The sequence below is a fragment of the Papilio machaon genome, chromosome Z (assembly GCF_912999745.1).
Source record: "Papilio machaon chromosome Z, ilPapMach1.1, whole genome shotgun sequence".
Classification (NCBI taxonomy): domain Eukaryota; kingdom Metazoa; phylum Arthropoda; class Insecta; order Lepidoptera; family Papilionidae; genus Papilio; species Papilio machaon.
In genome coordinates, this window is record NC_060016.1 from 6,514,904 (window position 1) to 6,533,786 (window position 18,883).

The following is an 18,883-nucleotide window of genomic DNA, read 5'->3' on the forward strand; positions in this document are numbered from 1 at the left end:
TACGACCATTTGCCTATTTTTCTCGTCCTTCGGTTATTTTCTTCGTTCACACTTCACACGCAAATAGCAAAAGGGAAAGTGATCAAACCAAAAATAACAAAGGGTAAAAAATACTTTTTGTAGTCCGTCTGTCTGTAATCATTGTTGGATGTTTGTTAGACCGACAAGGCTAATGAACCAGTGGGCATAAGACAAACTAAATTATAACAGCTCTCTAGGGCCCATCTGTCAACCTCAAAAATGTCATAAGATCCTCCTTGTACTGTACCTGTCATGTCTTTTTTTTATTTTATGTCATTTTCTATATTTAAGTAGGTTCGATAAATATTCCGACAGAACCAGCCGCGATAACAGCGCCTCTCTCACTGGTTCAGTTACCATTGTTTTTTTACTATAGTTTTGAAATTGTCATTCATAAATAAGATTGTCATCATCATGTCACTTGTCAGTCAGCGGAATTAAGAGGCGCAATATAACAAAATGTGTTATAATCGTTAGTTCGTTTTCAAATTTGTATAAATAAGAACATATTTATTAAAAAAATATGCCTATCCACAGAATGATATCAGTTTCTAGATTAATTTCCCAATGCAATCGTTCTTCAGTTATAGCTACTAAAGTCCAATCTAGCAATTTAAACAGGTATTTATTTTGTGTTTATTGAGATATAATTTTTAAAAATTGTTATTTTAATAATTTTATTTGTATAATTTATTTTAGAAATCTAACAAACGAACGACTAAAACATACAGCGGCCTACAAAAGTGAAAAAGATAAAATACGCACTTACATTGTACAAAGATATATCAACTATGTCAAAAATTATAAAAAATTATTACAAGACCGATTTCCAGCAGCAATACACATGTACAGGGTATTTAGTATAGGTATCAAAGATTTTTTAAGTGATTTAAAAACCTACATTTCACTTAGGCTAAAAATAACAAAAGACCAAGGATTCTCCAATATGACACGCCAAGAGTTAGAGTTATTTGTGAAGATGCCTTCGGACATGTGGCGAATAGCACCTGTGTTAATACTTTCAGCTTTGCCATTTGGAAATTACATAATATTTCCTCTAGCGTAAGTTATTCTTGTACAATTATATTAACCATTCATATATTTACATCCTGCTTCATTAACTTAGCTTATTAACAGTTTTATTTACTGTTTAAGGGTAACTATGATTAAAAGTGCTTACTTTCTACTACAAAAAACAGCTGCATTGTTGTTTACACATTGTTTTTATTTTTATTGGCCACTACACAATTGTTTGTTTACTTACATTTTCATTACATAAATTGGCTACAAGTCAAATTAGCATGAACACATTAAACGATAAACACATTCCTTCTCATTTTGATAAATGTTTATTTTCTTACAGATTAATGAAACCAAAAAAGTTACTAAGCTCTCATTTCTGGTCTATACAACAACGGGCAGAATTTAACATAGAAGATTTGAAAGAAAGACTTCGTAATAATCGCCCAATTCTTCGATGTCTTCAGGCTAAATTAGAGGATATACCTGACGGTGAAGTCAAAGAAAACTGGCGGAGAGTTTTAGCGTTACTAGGATCTGGAGTACATCCATCAGTCAATGAAGTATTGGCATGTAAAGAATTGTTTTGTAAAAAACCATACCACTTAGCATGTTTGTCTTTTACACATATGGTAAGCTTTTTTGTTTGGGCAACTTAATAATAAATGTAGTACTATTAATGTCATTTTTTAAATTATTGCTAGCGCTGTTGATTCACAACTCATTTATATGTTTTCAGGGACATTTACTTAAAATGCTTGGCATACGAAGAACTTTGTTCAGAAGAAAAAAACTTAAATACAGAGCTTTCTTGTTGTTACAAATGGACAGAGCAATTGTAAGAGAAGGTGGAGTTGATGTACTGAATACGGAAGCATTGAAAAATGCATGTCATATACGAGGATTGAACACTAGAAACTTAAGCAATCAAGATATGAAGGATTGGTTACAACAATGGATTTCTGTATCTGCAAACATTGATGCTAATACATATTCTCTGCTTTTGCATTGTCCTATTTTCTTTGCATACAACCACCCCCAAAATTGGGTATTAATTTATTAAATGTTATTTTGTTTGAAATGATAAGTATAAGATGATTTAACCGTTTTTGTTGTATAAAATATATATTTAAAAACTTTCTTAATTATAGTGATTGATGACTAACAGAAAACTGTGATCCTGCTTAAATATATTGAATATTTTAATTGATGTAATTATAACTTTATCATTAAAATCTGTTTCATTTACATATTAATTTCATACAAGTTTTGATTAGTATAGATATATAGTATGAATAAAGTTTTGCTTTCCCAGACTAATAATAATACGATTTTTTGAGTGAGGGCACTGATGTAAGGAAATCCTTTTTAATCCTTATCCCTCCTCAAGTCCAAACTATAAAAATTACATGCTAACTGTAACTTTTATAATTTCTTATAAGCTGTTACTTTCTTTAGTCTTGTTGTACACTAGATACATCAAAATGTAAAAAAAAGTAATTTATTTTTACTTGTAGCGCCCATTGCTAAAATTAGTCCTCTCCTCTCTCAATTCAGCATTCCCACAATTTCGGATATCATAACAGTTGTAGAGCCCCCTACATTTATAATCCGGCTTGTATGGTGAAATACTTCAACCACACAGAAGAAAGGTATGAAATGGAAGCAGTTCTATGTTTCGTCTGTCAAGTTCGTGTGAATCAGACCTAATTTTAGTCCTCTACCCCTTCCTAAACTTTTGTTACAAGGATGGGAAAGGGATGTAGAATTGACAGAGAACAGGAATTATCCCCCGTGTATACCCTCATCTGTTGATTAAAAGTAGGCAACAAATCTGCATTTGGCAAACATATACTAGACGTTTCAAAATGATTGTGTAGGTAGAGAATGGTTAGTAAGTGATTGAGAGAAAAGAGAAATCGTTTAGAGTTAATACTTTTTCTGAAACAAATATTTCAATTTTGGATTCGAAACTTACAAATCGATTTTCCTTTCCTCCAAATTAAGTATGGCAATCATACACTTAGATGTTTCAAGTTTATTCTGTAGGTAGAGAATAGTTAGAGAGTAGAGAGTGATTGAAAGAAAGAGAAATCGTTTGAGAGTTAATACTTTTTTTAAAATAAATATTTCAATTTCGGATGCGAAAGTTATAAATCGATTTTCCTTTCCTCCAAATTTAGTACGGCAATCATGCACTTAGATGTTTCAAGTTTATTCTGTAGGTAGAGAATAGTTAGAGAGTGATTGAAAGAAAGAGAAATCGTTTGAGAGTTAATACTTTTTCTGAAATTAATATTTCAATTGCGGGTGCGAAATTTACAAATCGATTTTCCTTTACTCCGAACTAAATATAGCAATCATGCACTTAGAAGAAATTGATTGTGTAGGTAGAGAATGGTTAGAGAATGATTGAGAGAAAAGAGAAATCGTTTGAGAGTTAACACTTTTTCTGAAATAAATATTTCAATTTCGGAAGCGAAAGTTATAAATCTCAAACGATTTCTCTACGAACAAAATAAATTTGAAACGTCGAAGTGCATGATTGCCATATTTGATTCGGAAAAACAGGAAAATCGATTTGTAGAAGAGACAAACGATTTACATTGAAAAAAATAAAAAAAATAAAATGTGGGGCCAACTTCATACTGAAATTGTTTTTATGGAGAATGTAGGAACTCTCAAACTCTCTCAAACAATTCTCAAACGATTTGCGTGAAAAAAGTAAAAAAAAAATGAAGTGAGGGGGCCAACTTCACGGAGGTGGTTAAACCGGATGCGGATATACAGCAGTTGTATATTTATGTTGAATATAGACAATTGTGATTGTGAAGGAAAAATCAATATTTGGTTTGATATTTGCTGCAGGACCTAGTACTTATTGAAACTAGCAAAAATGAGTGCAACGGATTATGTTCAAATAAAAGACATAAAAGCTGGCATGAGGAATATCAACTCCATTTTTATAGTATTGGAGGTGGGTCCACCTATATTAACGAAACAGGGACATGAAATTCGTATATTGCGTGTTGCGGACCCTACGGCCATGATCAATTTTTCTGTATGGGATGAAGCCGGTGCATTACTGCAGCCGGGAGACATAGTGCGACTTACACGCGGTTATGCGGCTCTGTGGCGCTGCTCCCTTACCTTGTACTCTGGAAAATTTGGCGATATACAGAAGGTGGACGAATTCTGCATGGTGTTCAACGATGAATTGAACATGAGTGAGCCCCAGCCGGCTCTTGCCGCCATGTCTCAGGGCCAACAGCATTCTCACGCAGCGCCACTCTCACTTATGCCAAATGCAGCAAGTGGAGATCAAGTCAACAACTCCAAGCAAGAGCCCTTTGATAGTCAACAAAAGCATAAAAGTTTTATGTAGTGAAGGCACTCATAATATGCAGTAAAAACAAGGAGAACAAGCACAGCAACACATTTATAGTACAACAAACTTACTGGCCCGGTAGAAAGGTCTTGTCATATCTTATCTTCCTGCTCTCACTCGGCCAGATAAATTTGTAGCGCTATAAGCAAATATGGACCTGCTTGTCATCGTATATATAGTAAAAATGTGTCTGCATATTATATTACATTAAATAAATAAATCAATGTAACTCACATATTATGCTTTTCTTGATCACTAAAAACCCAAAAATATGGTACTGATGACTTATTATTGGTTCTGTCCATCACTTAAGACTGCCATCTAAACTACAGTTTCTTTTAGTGACCATTTACTACTTAATGTGACCGAATGACAAACAGTAAACTACATTATATAATTTATAGAATAAAAAAGTATAGAGGTTCAGTTGTTAACTACAATAATAAGTAATTACATATGTGTGCCTACTATAAGCAAATGCTTTCCTTTATTTATTTTGGACAGATAAGACAGGATATAGAAATTTGGTCTTCACAATTCCCTCATTCGATATAATGTAAAAATGTCTTGGTTCTAAACTAAAAATTGATTTGGGGTCAAATCTTGCTCGCATAAGGATTGAACAATATAGAAAGAAAATGTCAAAGTGTATTTGATCTAAAAGTACACTTTGATATAAAAATATTACAATTTATGCTGAATTAATAATTCATTAGGTGGGTAAGGCCTAAAGATCAATGTCAGTTTTTTTTATATTTAAAGAAATCTTGTATCAAAGGATAACTGATATTAAAATTGAATTTATATTCTAGAAACAAAGCTTTTTCTTAGTTACAGATTATTTTGTTACAAGTTATTTCTGCATTCAATGCATGTAGCTATACCTATATATCAGCTATTTAAAAAAAATTCTTGCTTTTTTGTACTAGTTCAATTTTTTTTGTAATGTTTTGTGTTTTTTATATCAGAGTGAAAATTATTGCGATTAAATTATTTTACAAGGTACATGTCAAAACATAAGAATATGCAATTTATTTTGATATCTATCAAAGATTTATTGTTAATTGTTTAGCCTTATATGCTCTCTGTAACTATTTTAAATACATCTTTTATATTTAGACTTCTTGGAATCTTTTTAATAAGTTGTATTTAAATAATTTGTACTTAAATATGTTATTTTAGTTTTGCAAAAAAAAATTGATTTATATAAGTGTTCAGACTGTTTAACGTTTATTCACCAAATACCATTGCATTTTTAATGACTATAATGAAAAATACATAAAAATAATTTTCTGCATAAGGGAAGGCTGCAAGTGGACTTATCTCTAATTTTAAGTGGGTGGACTGGAAGCCTTCGGCGAGGAGATTAATGGTTCTTCTCTTGAGTTCAGATTCTGGCACCTAGTTTCTCTTATTTGAAAGTAAATTGTAGATTTTTGGTTAACACAACTTATTTTATTTTACTACTCGTATAAGAAGGTTTTATTTCATAACCTTATTAATAATTTTTAAAGAACAAATATTTTATGTGTCAAAAGATGTTTTTCGTAAACAACAGGAAATGTTATTGTTTCTGTTTTCTATTGATATATTCTTTCCAAAAAGTGGTGAATAAAAAGCCCCATGCTCAAGAACAACAGGCTGTTTGGCGAATTGAATGTGCATTAGGTGTGATAGCAGAACCGGAGTGTCCTGTGGATGGGGGTTGGTCCCCTTGGTCCTCTTGGTCCAACTGTCACGGGACTTGCGATGATGTAGGATATCGTAAAAGGACCAGAGAATGCAATAATCCACCAACATCCAGAGAAGGCATACCATGCAGTGGCCCTGATGAACAAATCGAATCTTGTTATCTAACAAACTGTGTAGTGGAAGATTTTAGAAAATGTTTAAATGGAGATTCCATTAGAACCGATGCAATGCGACAATTAGAAACAGTCCCAAGCATAATGGAGCGATGTCTTCAAGTTGAATGTACGTTTTATGATATTCAAAGTGCTTTAGCAGAAGACAATACATGGCAGCTAAACCCTGAAATTATATGGAATGCCCTTCAATGTGTTAAACATAATGTAGGATGTCCTGTAGTGGGAGAATGGGGTCCATGGGGAGCGTGGTCAGCGTGCGGCTCACTTTGCGGCAAAGGCTTCCAGTGGAGAGTCAGAAAATGTGACACTCCACCACCGTCCGATGATCGGCTAATATGTCTTGGAAATCCTCTACAATTTGAAGACTGTGAAGGCGATCAATGTGCTATCGATGAGAGTTACACTGGTGAAAATACCGGTGGCAATTGGAGCAAATGGGGTGAATGGTCTTCGTGTTCTGAAAACTGTGGTATTGGTATAAGACGTAGAAGTAGGGTTTGCATTGAGAAACAGAAGCCGCATATATCTGCTAAGTGGGGTACACATTGTAGGGGTCAACATGCACAAATGGAAGTTTGTAAAAACAAGGAATGCTTATTAGATGGCGGGTGGTCGGGATGGGGCATATGGGGTCCTTGTTCACAAACTTGTGGAGCAGGTAGGCGTTACAGAACTCGATCATGCACTAGACCAATGCCATCTGGAGGTTCCAATTGTGTGGGTCCTAAATTTGAGGAAGGTCCTTGTCACCAGATGCCTTGCGATGTATTTTCACACGTCGTCGCTTTATTTAATGGAGATTCTTTTTTACAATATGATTTTCTGCAGAAACGGTCAACATTATTTCATTCTTTTATTCGATTTATGCCTCTATCTCCTCACGGCACGCTCATAAGACGAGGGGATATATCTCATCCCTTGGTAAGGCTAAGCTTACAAAAATGGTATCTATGTTTGGACGTCAGAGGATTATCACAGTCATGCAGTCCCCTTCGCGTCTGTTCAACTTTCGTTTTGGAGCCGACCGCTTGGCATTCTGCAATGATCACTGTCAATAAAGAAAGTATTTCGCTTAGAATAAATGATGCTCAAACGCCCATACATGGGATGTTTCCTTGTGATCCAGAGTTAACAGATGAAATGACATTTATTACTGTTGGTGAAAAATTTCACGGAGTCATTCAAGAACTAATTGTAAATTTTATACCTTTGGTCATGATGGTTAATCGTAATCGATTGGCTAGGTCTGACTTTGTCCCCACTTCTGCCTCAAATATAGCTTATGAAAAAGCAAATATAGAAGAAGCTTTTCTGTATCTTGAAAACGATCATTACTTAAGATTACCTTGCTTCGATGATCAAAACGAATGGAATTTACAACTAACTCTGAAACCTAAGAAAGACGTGGGAATTATACTTTTTCTTCCAGGAATCCAGGACGATGATTGGCTTTGTATAACTTTAACTAACACAAGATTAAAAATAAAGTTATCTTTACATGGTTTTCGTTCGGAGACCACCAGTTCAACAGAATGTTTACCTGACCAATGGTTGGATATTATGTTATCGAAGCAAAGTGAAAGCGGGACCATTGAAACCATTATAAATGCATCGGAACGGCTCCATGTCTTGCTAACATTCTCTACAACAACTAACAAAAGACATAGTGTTTACCCATTTTACTCGATACAACCAAATCAAAATTTGTCTGATATAAGGCAAAATAATAGTTTAAGCAGTGTTGTAAATAACACCACGTATGTTTTGTGTTACGATGAATTTTTTATCGGGAACATACCGCTTGAATATAAAAATGTTAACACCGAAGAGGTAACATCTTATTCAGGTATTATAGCGTCTTTAAAAGTGAATAACAAATTTATAGATCTTCATAGTTTTGGAGTGGAACGAATAAAAGATAATAAAATACAACTATCCTCTCGAACATCGAGCATATCTGGTTTCTATTACGAAACTAGCTGGGGGATAAGTAATAGTCTAAATCTGACATGTTTACACGCCAGAACTAAACGTACACCTAACAAGGCTTGGTGGTTTTATTTGGATAATGCTATTAATAGTATATTAGAGAAAAATTCTGCAAAAGCTGTTGATGATGGCAAAGTGTTAAGACTTATCGCTACAGCGCCAAACTACCATAGGGGTTTCTATACTTGCCGTGCGCATACAATGAAGCGAACACGCAATATTGTGACCTACGGTGTCATAGGAGAACTCCAGTACAAGCTGGCCGAGCCGGACGCCACCACAATAATAGCAATTTTCACAACTATATTATTAGTTCTTGGTACTTTGGGATGGTTGATTATAGAAGGTATAAATGATTTGCGCAATGGATACGGTTTCTTTCGAGATGCTCATTTGTCACCGGAGGAAGAAGCGGCTGCAGTTTGTAATTACATCGACCAAAATCTTCACTTATACGGATCAAGGAGCGCTGCTGATATTGCCAAAGCCAGGGCAAGAAGAAAAGGTAAATATTTAGGCGGTCGATCGAGCTATGCCGCGCAAGAACCTCAAGGCAGAATTCAAATTGAAAAGAATCTATCAAGGGCTGGCGATTATCCTTCAAGTGAACCCGAAGAGCTACCAGCGTTACCCGAAGTGAAAAGCTTCGTGGCGAATGGAGTTCACAACGTGTACAGATGTGAGCCATCATACGTAGCCTCACCCAATCTCGCTTCTAATACAGCGCCCTCCCAACCATTGTCTTCATCTTTACACAGCTCCCCGAGAGAGCTTTTCCCACATTTATTAGTAAATAAGACACAATGTCCTAGCGTCAATAAGGACGAGCCACGAAAAAGGCGCTTGGACCTTAGTGAGATGATCGACGATAAAATAAATACATCATCGCCGGAAACATCACCTTGTAAGTCGCCAGGTCATAAAATCTTAAATAGATTCTACATGTTGAAACGTTATGATGATTGAATTTTAAAACGATCCATATTAAGTATAACCATAATAAAAATGAATGCTACTATGAGTAGAGCCTATAAACTGAAAGATGGGAATGGTTTCAATATCCTTAAACTGTATATTGCAGATTGACCAGGTTGTAGAAAGATGGCGATCATATTGCCAAAGTCTCTACACAGACGAGAGGGCATCGTCTGAGATACTAACTCCGAAAGAAGACCTGGAACCCGATATACTGGAATCTGAAATAAGAGACGCTCTTAAGAGAATAAAAACTAACAAATCAGCCGGCAGAGACAGTATATTCGCTGAAGAGTTAAAAAACCTTGGGGACACAGGGGTGAAGATCTTAGAAAACCTCTGTAATCAGATCTGGAGATCGGGAAAATGGCCCAAAGACTGGACGGAGTCTCTTTTGATACCACTGCACAAAAAAGGGTCCACAAAGAGATGCGGAAATTACCGCACAGTGGCCCTCGTATCTCACGGTAGTAAAATTATGCTCCACGTAATTAACGGACGTTTACAATCTTATCTTCAGCGCCAAATACCACATGAGCAGGCGGGCTTTGTCAAAGGTCGGGGGACTCGAGAGCAGATCGTAAACATCAGACAGCTCATCGAGAAGACCCGTGAATTCAATGTCCCAATGATTATGTGCTTCATTGATTACTCCAAGGCGTTTGACTGCGTGAGATGGGACTGTCTATGGCGAATCCTCCAAGAAATGGGTGTCCCTGAGCACTTGACAGCTTTGATTGCAGCCCTCTATGAGAATGGGGAGTCAATGGTCAGGGTCAATGACGTGGTGTCTGAACCTTTTAAACCACGGAAAGGTGTCCGACAGGGATGTATCCTATCCCCTCTACTTTTCAACATCTACGGCGAATACATTATGAGGACTGCGCTGGAAGAGTGGAATGGAGGTATTTCTGTTGGAGGTAATAAGATCAGTAACCTAAGATACGCAGATGACACCACGCTTTTTGCCTCTTCAGAACGGGAGATGGCTGAACTCATCCATAGAGTTGAGCGCGCAAGCGAAATGGTTGGTCTTTCCATAAATAGGTCCAAGACGAAAATTATGGTGGTTGATAGAGCTGGTCTGGTTGTACGAACAGGAGAACTCTCAGGTCTGGAGTTCGTAAACGAATTCGTGTACCTAGGGTCTTTGATAAGTAACAAGGGCGGATGCGATGGGGAAATTCGAAGACGTACACAGATGGCTAAAGCAGCAATGAGCAAGCTGACCCGGATATGGCAAAACAGAAATGTGTCAAACGCCACTAAAACCAGGCTAGTGCGTGCTTTAGTCTTCTCTATATTTTTGTACGGATCAGAATCATGGTCAATTCGAGCAGCCGACCGAAAGAAAATCGATGCTTTTGAAATGTGGTGTTGGCGGAGAATGTTGCGCATACCATGGACAGCAAAAAGAACCAACAAATCCATTCTCCGTCAACTAAAGATTAGCACTCGCCTATCCACTACCTGCTACCGGCGAGTCCTCAGTTACTTTGGTCATATTGCCCGGAGACAACCAGACAATCTGGACAAACTGGTTGTGGTAGGGAAAGTCGAGGGTAAAAGAGCAAGGGGACGATCGCCTATCCGTTGGTCTGACCAAGTCCAGACAATTTTGGGGCTCAACATTCCGACCGCCATGAGACAGGCTGCGGACAGAGCGGTGTGGAAGCAGCTCGTCGACACATCAGTGAAGGCACTTCAAGATGAGCACGACCTTCAGTAATGAAGAGTACGAATAAGAAGAAACTGTATATTCCGAGTATTCTATTTATATTCTCCTACTTTCACAATACTCACTAAATTAAATTTAGAATCATGTAAGAATAATTTATGTATATGCTGCCTGGAATTCATTTTTAAAGATTTAAATATAACTACAACTTTGAGTGACGCAAGCAAGGTTTCCTGAAGAAATTATAATTTGTATGGTCTAGTGAACAGTGTGCTTGATTAATACAAAAAATAAAACCTTATAATACTTTGAGAACTGTATAATATTACATTCATATTTCAGATCAAATTACATGCATATTGTAAATTAAACATTGTAGTATTTTTAATGGGGGTTTTTCAACTCTGTATACATGCTAAGCCATTTAGAGTACACATTATGCAAAAGCAATATACGATTTCTATACATTGCTGAATAATATTACATTTTTTTTATTTAAATACATGAATAATACTACAATTAATTTATATTCAATTTTTAACTACACTATTCTGGCACTACATACGCAACCAATATTATTGGCTGCTAATAATTTTCACAAGTTGGCTCAAAAAACATTGTACTTTATGTCTTTCACATGGAGCGAGCAAGACAAACTTATTGACTAGCGATACAATTATGACTGAGATAAAAGGTGCACTGCCATCTACGAAAAAAGGATTCATGGCAAGTATCATATGTCTTTTTCAAGTTTTATCTAATAAATAAAGTTAACTAAATACATTTCATAAGTTAATTAAAAATATAAATAACAAAAATAATAAATTTAACCTATTTAAGGAACTATAAACAATGACTACAATACTTGTGCATATTTTTTAACTAACCTCTATAGCTAGATTAATAATATGACTCAAGATATAGATAGGTATTCAAACTGCTACACAAAAGAGGCTACACTAATATTCGAGATATTTTTTTCCCACTACTGGCTACAATCTTTTCATAGATTTATAAAATACTTTTCCCGCAAATCCAACAAGAAGAAAAATCTATTGTGTCACAGATAAAAAGTATCCTATGTCCATCTCCTGGTTCTTGTCTTCCCTCCATCAATTTTAAATAGTGTAACTAATGTGGCTCTCTTTTAAAAATCCATTGATTTAATTAAATGTATAACCAATGTATTTTGGAGCAGTGATAGAAAATGATTTTTTTCATTATTATGTACATATTATTTGAAACAGTAAGCCTAAGTTCACAGTTGTCTTGATACACACGACACAAATCCTTTAATGTAACTTCAAGACTTCATTTATTTAATTTTGACCTGTAACAAGAATACAATAAGAGATTAAAAAAACAGTTAATATTAAGAACATTTGTAATTTCAATCAGCAAATTCAAAAATATTACTAAGTCACAATACAGTGGAGTTCTACTGTTGTTTTTGTAACAAACAATTCATACTTACTAATAGACAAAAGATTTGACTGATGATAATACATTAACCTTCTATTTGTATTTTTTGAATTTTAATTCTTTAGTACAATGTATTTTTATAGAGCAATGTTTCTGATAGAACACCGCAGTTGCCAAAACTCCACCACTGAGGCATGCTGATATTAAAAAATTGCACATCAACTTCATATCAGCCGAGTCTATGTATACAGTAAACAAGCGCGCTGAAAAATAAAAAATACATTATACTAGCTGTCACCCGCGACTCCGTTCGTGCGGAATAAAAACAGCTTTATTAGTAGCCAATGTGTTCTTCCATACAATGTTCTACATCAACCAAACTTTACTTTTTAATCCATACTAAATACTCGTAAATGCGAAAGTAACTCGTCTGTTCGTATGTATCGCTTTCACGCCAAAACTACTGAACCGTTTTAAACGAAATTTGATACACAGATAGTCAAAAGCCCTCGAAAGAACTTTTAACGGGAAAAAAAGGTTGTAAGCGGATAGAAGTGGGGGTGGAAATTTGTGTGGAAGTATCGTCATTTTTACAGTTTAAGTTAACTTATTCTTCAGGCTGTTCATATAAATAAACAAGACATTCAAAGTTTTATCCTCAAGAGTGTAAAATAACAATAGGGAAAAGGGATGAAAGTTTATATGGGAATATGTAAGGTTTATGTGAAGGTTTTTTAAGTTTAATATGGTTAGCTGTAATATTTTATAACTTTAAGTAAAACTATTAGCCAAGTCAAATTGTACCCAAAACAGTATTTTGCAAGGATGAGTTGCAGGCAGAGCTACTCTTAATAATTTTAAATCCGAATGTTTAGATGGATGGAAGGATGTTTTTTTGAAGGCATCGCCATCAACTCAATGGATCTTGATGAAATTTGACATAAATATGCAATATAGTCTGTAAAAACATATAGGCTACTTATAAAGATTGTTTTTATACCGGGCAGACGGACCCGTGGGCAACAACTAGTAACTATAAAAATACTAACAATAGTAATAGTAATAAATAAATAATAAAACAGTTCAATAAATTTTGATTAAAGTCATTATTAGATATTTGCTGCAACTATAACAATATAATTTATTTAAAAAACTTATTTCATTATTTTACTTACACAAATTAGTAGATAGGGATATGATCCATGTTATCAATGAAATATCATCAGCGTTGCCTGTTTTAATCATTCCGTAAATGTATGATATTTTTGCGAAGCCACTAAGAGGTGTGCATAATGGCTGGAAAACAATTTAAAACACAAATATGATATGGTCTAAGAATCAAACCGTACATAAAAAAATTGTAGTCTCGATGATGACTTTTATGTACCAATCAATCTCAACCAACTTGTTATTTATTTTAGTGTCTGTCACTGATCCTACCATTTGTTAACTATCAATGTTTCATTGCCACAAGCCACAGTAGTGTTTTTAAATTACGATATAAATTATAAAAATATTAACAATAAAATCTTTGATAAGCTTACTTTACTTACTAAATGAAATATAAACAGAAAAATTTCAATGATAGCTACTTACCACAAGGTAGTACAGAATATCTTTTGGCAGAAAGTCTACTGCAAATCCCAGTACAGTTAAGAAATAAACAAGTGCTGAAATTGGCACTGCACATGACCCAAGTAAATATTTATATTTCAGCACATAGTATAGCAAGATATACATTTGCATTAATATAATTGGGTACTCCATGTAGGTCATGAGGCTGTACTTGTTTGTGAAATTATACAAAGTCACTACTGTGAACCTGAAATAGAAATTGTAATCAATTATCATCATCAGCTCACTATACATCCCCACCGAGGGGCTCGGAGCCTACCCCAAGTTAGGGGTGACTAAGCCATACTCTGGCCCAGTGCAGGTTGGTTGCCCTCACACATATCATTAAATTTCTTCTCAGACATGTGCAGGTTGTATCACAATGTTTTCCTTCTTCTTAAGAATGTTGAATAAATGCACATATGTAAATCGAAAACACATTGGTACATGGCGGGATTCGAACCCTAAAACCTGCAGATTGCAAGTCAAGTGTTTAACCCCTGAGCCACCAACGCTCTAGGAATAAATTATCAATAATTCATTTATAATCAACATGATCAATATTATCCAACTATCACTAATAACAAATGGTCTGATCGGGAATCCCACCTGATAGATAAATAAAGGATGATGGATGAAAGAAAGAAAAAATATGAAGCATAAAAGTACGAGAAGCATAGTAGCGAGAACTGGTATGAATGGAAATTAGCAAACATAGGCTCGGACCAAAATATGTCTGAGGTAAAGGCAGAGTAACAACAAAAAAAAAATATAAGAAATGGTCAATATATCTAAATACAGGGTGTCACTTTGCAAAATTATAATTTAGTAGACCCTAAGTCCTCTTAACTACAATGCGCGGGCCAATCTAGATCACTCGAACACACTCTTGGTCTTTTCATCAAGTCACAGAAAATAGTCAAGAAAGAGATAGTATTCTGTGTAACATATGAGAGAGTTTTCGGATAGACATTTCTACCTACAACACTTCGAATTACTACTCAACAATGCTAAAACATTTATAAAACCAATACAAACCCTGCAATTTCCAATGCCATGGCTTGAATGTATATGCAGTCTGCAGATTTCGCCCTCCTCACACTTAATATCTGAGGTACTTTTAAAAAAAGACACGATAGTATGGTTAAGGTGCTAAGAATATTGGCTATGAATTTTCCATAATTTTCTTCCATGGTGTCTTGCTTTAAAATTAAAACACACAAATCGTACGAGTACGAACGCTCTTTAGCTACAAGCTTGGCAGGGGTCTTTAAATTACTCCGACAATTGTACGACAATTTGTTGACAAGGTCGAATAGATAAAAATAAACGTATCGAAATTTACACCGCCAAGAACATTAAAGATTAAAGGTAGGTAGATACCGAAAAACATAATATACAATTATATTTACAAATGTTTAAGTTCACTATAAAACTTCTGCATGATTATGATAATTAAAAAAATATTGACAAATTTATATGATTTAAGTCTTTCTATCTGACGACACTACATTTAGTTTAAAACGACATAAAAATAAACAAATTTAATGGAATTTAAAAATCTATATTCTTTTACGTCAAAGTCAGGTAAGTTAAATTATACTTTTTCACAAATCGTTAAGAAAGGCAAAGATTAAATGCTACTCAACGCAACGCAACACATTTAGTTATAAATTTTTTAAAGTATTTTGAATTTCTTAAAAAGAAATAGCTTATTTGAATTTTTACCGGCACTTTTATTCAAAACGAATATTAGGTGATATTACTATTTATTATGTGGCCATGTTTTGCAAGTGTCAACACTTTCTTAATCTGTCTATGGTAAGTTACGCGTCATAGCTGGCAACAAGCGTTTCAAAATGAAATCTGGCATAAAATGTTGTCTAGATGGCGCAACATGTTTCATAATTCGATTTTGGTGGGTGCTCTTTGACACTTTTAAACTGCTTGCAATAGGAATGACTGGGTTCGATTCACCACTCGCCGCTAAGGAGAGTATGAACAAGAAATTGAATTGAATTGATTCACTGCTAACTAATTCTCATATTGATAATTGATAAATTTGTGCTCAACTTACATACAGTACAGATAGCACTCTCCTGATTTGGATTTGAACTTATTATACTTGATGTAAACTATATACATTGATATCTATTTTACAATTTTTTTGGACCTGATATAGCCTATTTGTAAAGTGTTTTTACAAGTGCGTGAATCCGTACTTGTTAAAACACAATACTTAGTAATTGCACTAAAACCATTAAGATTGTATAATTAAGGTTCAAATTAAAATTTTACGACATGTGATTTATTTAAAAATTGATATTTTAAATGTGTTGCTTACTTTGATATCATATAATATAATGTTACTAAACAACCGCAGCTGTAAATACAATTTTAAGCAACAAGATACAAGGACAAAATTTTACCGCCGCAGGCCACTGCACTAGCTTGCTAATAACTTGATTTAGTTGGAGACGGCAATTCCGCCTTGAACTAAAAGCTTCCCCATATAAAGTATTTATCATATTTTAGTTTCATTTCCCCATAAAACATATTAACAGTTATTGTAACAAATAAAATGTACTTGAAACAAAAATTAGACCTTACCAATTTACCAAATGTAGCCATCTATATAGCTTTAATAATAATAAAGTCATTAACATCGTTACTTCAGGTCCAGGGTTCGAATCCCGCCATGTACCATTGTGTTTTTCGATTTTCGATTTACATATGTACGAGTACATTTATCCGACGTTCTTACGGTGAAGGAAAATATTGTGATGCAACCTGCACAATATATCTGAGAAAAAATTGAATGATATGTGTGAAGTCAACCAACCCGCACTAGGCCAGCGTGGTTGACTATGGCCTAGTCATCCCTAATTTGGGATAGGCTCCGAGCCCCTCAGTGGGGACGTATAGTGAGCTGATGATGATATTGTTCATCGTCTATCAAATTTTGCTCTACTAACAGGAGAGCAAATTTCGTAAGCGATCGGCTGCACCAATTTTGAAGATTGAGGGGTCATTTAATTCTTAAATTTTCCCAAATGAATACAAGGATACGGTCATATAAATAAAAACGAGATGTGGTGCTATCGTAGAATGTTACGTATTAGCTGGATACAGAAAGTTTCCAACGTGCGGGTACTCCAGCGTGTCGGCAAGAATCGCGAACTGTTGCAAACCATCAAACAGAGAAAGGTCGCCTACCTCGGTCACGTTTTGCGACACGAGAAATACCATCTTCTCCAACTCATTACAACGGAAAATCACAGGAAATAGACGCGTAGGATTTAAGAAGAAGTCTTGGCTGAGGAACATCAGGGAGTGGACCAACATTGCCAGCGTTGAAGATCTGTTTCGCTTGGCGCAAGATAGGAAGAAATTCGCTAAGGTGACGGCCAACCTCCAATAGTGGAGAGGCACAAGAAGAAGAAGAAGAAGAAGAAGAAGAAATAAAAACATTGAGAGAGATACATACATATAATAAAACCTGATATTAAAGTGGCAGCCGAGAGATAGATGAAATAAACCGGCGGATGATTTCAATTCAGTTATATTATGCTGGCTTTTAAATTCAGATGTGAAGAAGGAGATCAGTGTAATTTGAGATTATGTCAAGCAGCATTTCAAGTGGCTCTCCATGTTTCGTAGTTTTATCCATTTTGGAAATATAAGTGTTCTTGAAATATATAATCTCTTCAGCCTAAAAGCATTACTGTTGACGTATATAAACTCTAGCCATTGATGACCATAACGCCTTATCTTCTGCCGCCCTCATCCACTACACTCCGAAGCTAGCGCGTACCACCTTTAGACCACATCATCACTTCATCAGGTAGGAACGTGGTCAAGCGCTAGCTCTACCTTGATAGAGATATATTATGGGTTTCCAAAGTGTTTACTTTCTCGACTGCGAACGCGTCATACCAAATGGCTCGATTGCATGAAGTTTTACATATTTTATATCTTTTACTTTGTATTGCTATAACACCTTTCAATACTAGATGGATATAATTTCTAGTCAAAATATCAACTTTGAAATATTATTTACGAAATAAAAAAAAAACATTTTCTTGAAATGTCCATTTAATTTCATATAATATTGGGATATTATATTAAAATGTTTTTGAACAGATTACATCATTCAGCCGCCACATAGTCGCCATCAGAGTTGCGAAGTTAGTTGTACGAGCATATGCGCAATGCACAAGTATCTTACTTAGCGCAGCTTCAGCTCGGAGGTCCTCCCAACGTTCCCTCAGATCAGAACGTCCCGAACCATCCCCGAGATCAGTTTCGTTTTTCGATTTGTAAAAGTGTGTGAAGAACAATTTAACCGTTATTCAAAACTTCGCCGCGAGCGCTAAACTTCCTTGGTTGTTTTATTTATCTTCATGAATTCATATTTCTAATTATTATTTTCGTTAATTTACAAATCTTTAATCGTTTAAATTATGAAGAATTATTTGACGTCATCTTTATAATGTTCATACCATTAGGATTCCCGGAAGAGGGAGAAGAGTAAAAAGCGTTCAAGAAAATACCACAAAATTTCAGGTTAGTCATATTTTGAAGTAAAATAATGAAACGAAAATAATAAAAGAAATTAATAAAAAACAATTGAAATTAATAAATTTACAATTTAAACAGCTAAAATAATTAAATAATAAAGCTGGCGGTTTATTTTGTAAAATAAAGTATACTTTTCAAAAGATTTTTTTCATTTTTTATGCACATTTAAAAGTGCAATTTCCTTTGTTTGTTTTAAAATTTACTAAAAGTTTGTTTTGTTCAGTAACATTATAACAGTAATTAATTTTTTTTTTAAAACATTTTTAATTGCTGGTGAAAATGTTAAATAAAATGATGATTTATATGAGTACCTTCATTTTTATTATT

General features: G+C 34.7%; 4 protein-coding genes across 4 annotated transcripts; 3 read left to right on the top strand and 1 right to left on the bottom strand.

The window, feature by feature from the left end:
• Nucleotides 1–435: 435 nt before the first annotated feature.
• On the top strand, nt 436–2,119 carry LOC106717137 (LETM1 domain-containing protein 1). The gene is given in 3 exon segments (XM_045686191.1): nt 436–1,083; nt 1,385–1,673; nt 1,781–2,119. Coding segments are annotated over 3 exon segments (1,152 nt in total). The 5' UTR covers nt 436–544; the 3' UTR covers nt 2,105–2,119.
• A 1,698-nt stretch (nt 2,120–3,817) lies between these two features.
• On the top strand, nt 3,818–4,508 carry LOC106717190 (SOSS complex subunit B homolog). Its single transcript, XM_014510925.2, has one exon. The coding sequence runs from the start codon at nt 3,938–3,940 to the stop codon at nt 4,424–4,426; it is 489 nt and encodes a 162-aa protein (XP_014366411.1). The 5' UTR covers nt 3,818–3,937; the 3' UTR covers nt 4,427–4,508.
• A 1,459-nt stretch (nt 4,509–5,967) lies between these two features.
• Nucleotides 5,968–9,252, top strand: LOC106717002. The gene has a single exon (XM_014510687.2). The coding sequence runs from the start codon at nt 5,968–5,970 to the stop codon at nt 9,250–9,252; it is 3,285 nt and encodes a 1,094-aa protein (XP_014366173.2).
• A 2,970-nt stretch (nt 9,253–12,222) lies between these two features.
• Nucleotides 12,223–15,326, bottom strand: LOC106717189 (solute carrier family 66 member 3). Its single transcript, XM_014510924.2, has 5 exons — nt 15,014–15,326; nt 13,958–14,183; nt 13,537–13,657; nt 12,414–12,624; nt 12,223–12,269 (listed from the first exon to the last, which is right to left on the bottom strand). The coding sequence occupies exons 1-4, from the start codon at nt 15,166–15,168 to the stop codon at nt 12,455–12,457; spliced, it is 672 nt and encodes a 223-aa protein (XP_014366410.2). The 5' UTR covers nt 15,169–15,326; the 3' UTR covers nt 12,223–12,269; nt 12,414–12,454.
• Between the last annotated feature and the right edge of the window lie 3,557 nt (nt 15,327–18,883).

Excerpts from the sequence above, each read along its gene's own strand:
- LOC106717190 (XM_014510925.2), top strand. The coding sequence starts at position 3,938 with ATGAGTGCAACGGATTATGTTCAAATAAAAGACATAAAAGCTGGCATG.
- LOC106717002 (XM_014510687.2), top strand. The coding sequence starts at position 5,968 with ATGTTTTTCGTAAACAACAGGAAATGTTATTGTTTCTGTTTTCTATTG.
- LOC106717189 (XM_014510924.2), bottom strand. The coding sequence starts at position 15,168 with ATGGAAGAAAATTATGGAAAATTCATAGCCAATATTCTTAGCACCTTA. Across the intron at positions 13,658-13,957 it reads ATATTCTGTACTACCTTGTG|CCATTATGCACACCTCTTAG; the intron begins GTAAGTAGCTAT and ends ATTGTTTTCCAG. Across the intron at positions 12,625-13,536 it reads ATCCCTATCTACTAATTTGT|CGCGCTTGTTTACTGTATAC; the intron begins GTAAGTAAAATA and ends TTTATTTTTCAG.